Source organism: Coturnix japonica, chromosome 11 (assembly GCF_001577835.2).
Source record: "Coturnix japonica isolate 7356 chromosome 11, Coturnix japonica 2.1, whole genome shotgun sequence".
NCBI lineage: Eukaryota > Metazoa > Chordata > Aves > Galliformes > Phasianidae > Coturnix > Coturnix japonica.
The window spans coordinates 2,358,479-2,362,295 of NC_029526.1; the positions used below are offsets into that span (position 1 = coordinate 2,358,479).

At 36.4% G+C, this 3,817-nt stretch overlaps 1 protein-coding gene across 1 annotated transcript; it reads left to right on the forward strand.

Moving 5' to 3' along the window:
- Positions 1-573: 573 nt before the first annotated feature.
- On the forward strand, positions 574-3,116 carry LOC107319047 (leukotriene B4 receptor 1-like). Its single transcript, XM_015873558.2, has one exon. It carries the CDS (start codon positions 700-702, stop codon positions 1,705-1,707), a length of 1,008 nt encoding a protein of 335 aa, XP_015729044.1. The 5' UTR covers positions 574-699; the 3' UTR covers positions 1,708-3,116.
- The last annotated feature ends 701 nt before the right edge of the window (positions 3,117-3,817 follow it).

The window sequence follows — 3,817 nt, forward strand, 5'->3', positions numbered from 1 at the left end:
TCCTCCTATCTCTACATGCAGACTATGCTGGTGGTTTTGTTTGGTTGAAGAATATTAGAAAAACAACTGCCTCTCACTTTATTGTACTTCTCACTGCCAAAGCTGCTTTCTTTATGTCAGCATGTTTCTAAAGCACAATCAACAGTTCTCCCTCGAATTTTTAGAGATTACCTGAAGACAGAGAGTATTATAATTTTTCATGCTTTAGAATGGAATTTCATGTCAAACATTTGATGCACATTTGTGGTTTATCTGCCACTCTTCTAACTTTTCATTCTTTATAAAGTGAAATGTTCAGGGAAACCTTGACATAAGGAAGGTTTCTTTCTCCTCACTCTCATCATAGGCAGCTTTAACCAAGTTGCAGGTTGTTTTAAAAAGCAAGACTTCTGAAGAACTATCTCCATGCTGTAAAATCTGCTCGGTGTGATGGATATGTAATTAAGAGGAAAGCTGGGAACAACACCATATTTTTATTTTTGCTTTGCATGCAAAAACGCATGCTTTTGTCCTAAACAACGGAAACGTGTGTGGTGAGATGTTTGTGAGCATTAGGATGTGAGGTCACATGCCTTACTAGACTACATAATATCAGTTAGGGAAGTTTGTCTGTGGTAGCTTGCTTGCATCGTCAGAATAAAAGCAGAGCTCAAAGTGCCCAGGATATTACCTTCCAAAAAGGTCTGAAGAATATCCAGAATGAATCAAGCTGAGGAAAGCAGGATCCACGTGACATGGAACACTGTGAAGCTGGTAGTTTGCGTGATACTGAGCCTGTCATTTATTATTGGGACTCCTGGGAATTGCATTGTCATCTGGACTGTTTGTACTAAAATGAAACAAGTGTCTCCTTCAGTCCTGCTGATCTTGAACCTGGCCATTGCAGATATCCTCGTACTCATTACTTTGCCTATCTGGATTTACTCCTTTGCTGACTCATGGGTTTTTGGAATAACCTTCTGCAAAATACTGGTCTTCATTATTTACTGCAGCATGTATGCTAGTATATTTCTGATTACAGCACTGAGCTTGGAGAGATTAATGGCTGTCTTTTACCCTTTTGCTGTTCAAAGATACAAAACGAAGGAAAAGACTACTATAATCATGGTCTTCATTTGGTTCCTGTCTATAGCTTTTGGTGTTTCTATTATTCCATTTCAAGAGACGGATGTAATCAATGGTGGACAGCAATGCACGTGTCGCAACTACTCTTCTATTAAACAGAAAGTGTCGTATCTTTTGCTGGAAACTCTTGTAGGTTTTGTAATTCCTTTTTTAATTATATGCATCTCTTATGTGTGTGTTGCAAAAAGAATAAGCAAAATGACTTACCAATCGAAGCAGCGATCAGAGCGGCTGATTGCCAGCATTGTGGTGGCATTCATTTTATGCTGGTTCCCTCACCATCTTTTCAACATCCTAGATATTATTTTAATAGAGATAGAGCACTCTGAGGAAACGTATTTGACTCTGGAAATAATTATAGACATAGGAGAGTATATCTCTGGAGCACTTGTGTTTGTCAGTAGCTGCATTAATCCTCTACTTTATGCTTTTGCTGCACGGAAATTTCAGAATCACCTGAGAATTGCCAAGATATCAAAACTCTTTGAACAGATGAGTCAGACTGTGACAGACGAAGACAAGAAAAAGAGTCATTCCGTAGCCAAACCAGAGACTGTTTCAGTAGGCATGGAAAATCTCTAACAAAGAACATCAACTTAGTAATAATGGGGCTCTGGGGCGTCCACCCAGTAGTTCTTACATGTAGAGACAAGTAAATGTTATTACAGCTTTGTACGTTTTAAAAGAGGTGTCACTAACAACCTTGTTTGGTTCCTAAGCTGGAATCCACATCATGAAATCAGGCACTTCAGCGATGCTGAGAACCTCATCAAGGTGGCTGCAAGTTTGAAGTGTAAGAAATGCAGCATTTTTACTCTGCAGTAGAATGATGATTTTTAGAAAACAAACAACATTTACATGGAAAACCACATCTGGAAATTTAAAACTTAATTGCTTTTGTGGAGCAAAACCTGAAGTGGTAAAAAAATCACAGAGACGTATAATCTGAAGTTCTAAGTGAGCAAGCTTGGATTCTTATTAAGCATAAGAATGGATTTCAAGATAATTAGCAGCACATAACATTTGTGGGTAGATGGAAAACAGAGGTATTTTTATACAGGACTTCATTTATGTTTAAAAGTAACAAGGGTTGTTTGTTTATACAGCTTTCTTTACAGAAGAATCTTATGTTAATGTTATGTAAAGTATTAGGTATGGCATACAATAAATCTGTGTTTCATGACAGTTACAGACCTCATGCTTTACTTGATTTCATTTTAAATTGCGTAATTTAGTGGCAACTAAACTATTGATGTATCTACTATATCTATATAGTAAACTATTGATATATCTTCTATATCTATATAGTAACTAAACTATTGATATATCTACTGTATCTATTCATATTATGAGTATTCTCAAATAGTTTGACTCAGTTACGCTCACAAGATGTCTGTTAAAGTTCTGCAGGAATTTAATCAAAGCCTACAGCAGGGGAAGGAGAAATCACTGAGATTGTTTTACATGTAAGAATGTTATGGCAGTAGTAGAAAGTGCCCTGAGAATTTCACCTTGCACATAAAAGCATTTATTTTCCTCTTATAGAATAGAGTAGAACTTGCTTTAAAGAAGCAAATAAATTTAGGACTTGCAAGGAATTTACTTGTCTTTTGTGCATGCAAAAATGTGAAAAGGCTGTGTGGCACCAAATGTTTACTTTCAATGAGCATTTTTAATTTCTGTTGTGCTTGCCATTTTTTATACTTACTTTTGATTATTTTTTTAATCAATGATTTGTAGTAAGATGAAGATAACTACTGACTACTAAGATTTACTGTTGCTATCGTAGTATTCTGTAGATTGTGTTTTGGACAGCTGCAAATAGTTTTGTAACTGATGTTTACAAAGAAATTGTGGAGGACTAACTAGAACTTCATTTTCAAGAGCTAATTATTTAACAGACAAGGAAATCTGAGTTATATCAATTTAGCTTGTGAACTGGAATAACACAGGGAAATAAAATCCTTGTATGTTAATAGAATATTTCTAATCATTTTGCCTATGTATTTGTGATTCCTGCTTTCTGTGAAAAAGGCATTTTTTCTTCTCAGTGACAAGGAAGCCCACACCATACTTTCCCACACCATTGACTTTCCATCAATTGGATGCCCTCACTGGGGTTAAAAGAGATAAAACTTCAGCAGGAACTTGTTTACAGCAAAGTAAGAAGCAGATGAAATCCCTTTAAACTTAATCCAGTGAAACTACCACTTTTTTCACCCCAACAATTATTCCTTAATTGCTCCTAGCATATTAAGTATAGCAGTACCTTGTAATAATGGTAGCAACTTTTGTTACCTACTGTATAAAAAAGCAAAGGTATATTTCCTACTATGTTTTTGAGTCACTCTATTCAATAACAACAGAACTGAGGAAGGGATAATAACACAAAAACAGAATAACTTAGTGTCCTAGGCCACAGGAAGCCAAGCACTTCACAACTTACAGCTGGGAAAACCCTGAGATAAACTTCAGTACAAACTACCTGAGTGGAATTTTCTAACATTCTGCCCTGTATCTGGTCATCATCTATCCTAGGAAATGGGCTAAGCCCTTTAATCATCTATATGTGTGAATCATCTGTCTCTTCTGGTGCCATTTGCTACTCAAGAAGCCTTATGGGTGCATTTACTGCACATTAAATGCCTTATGCCCCACCCAGGACGAGCTATAAAGAGATTATGGCCCAGAT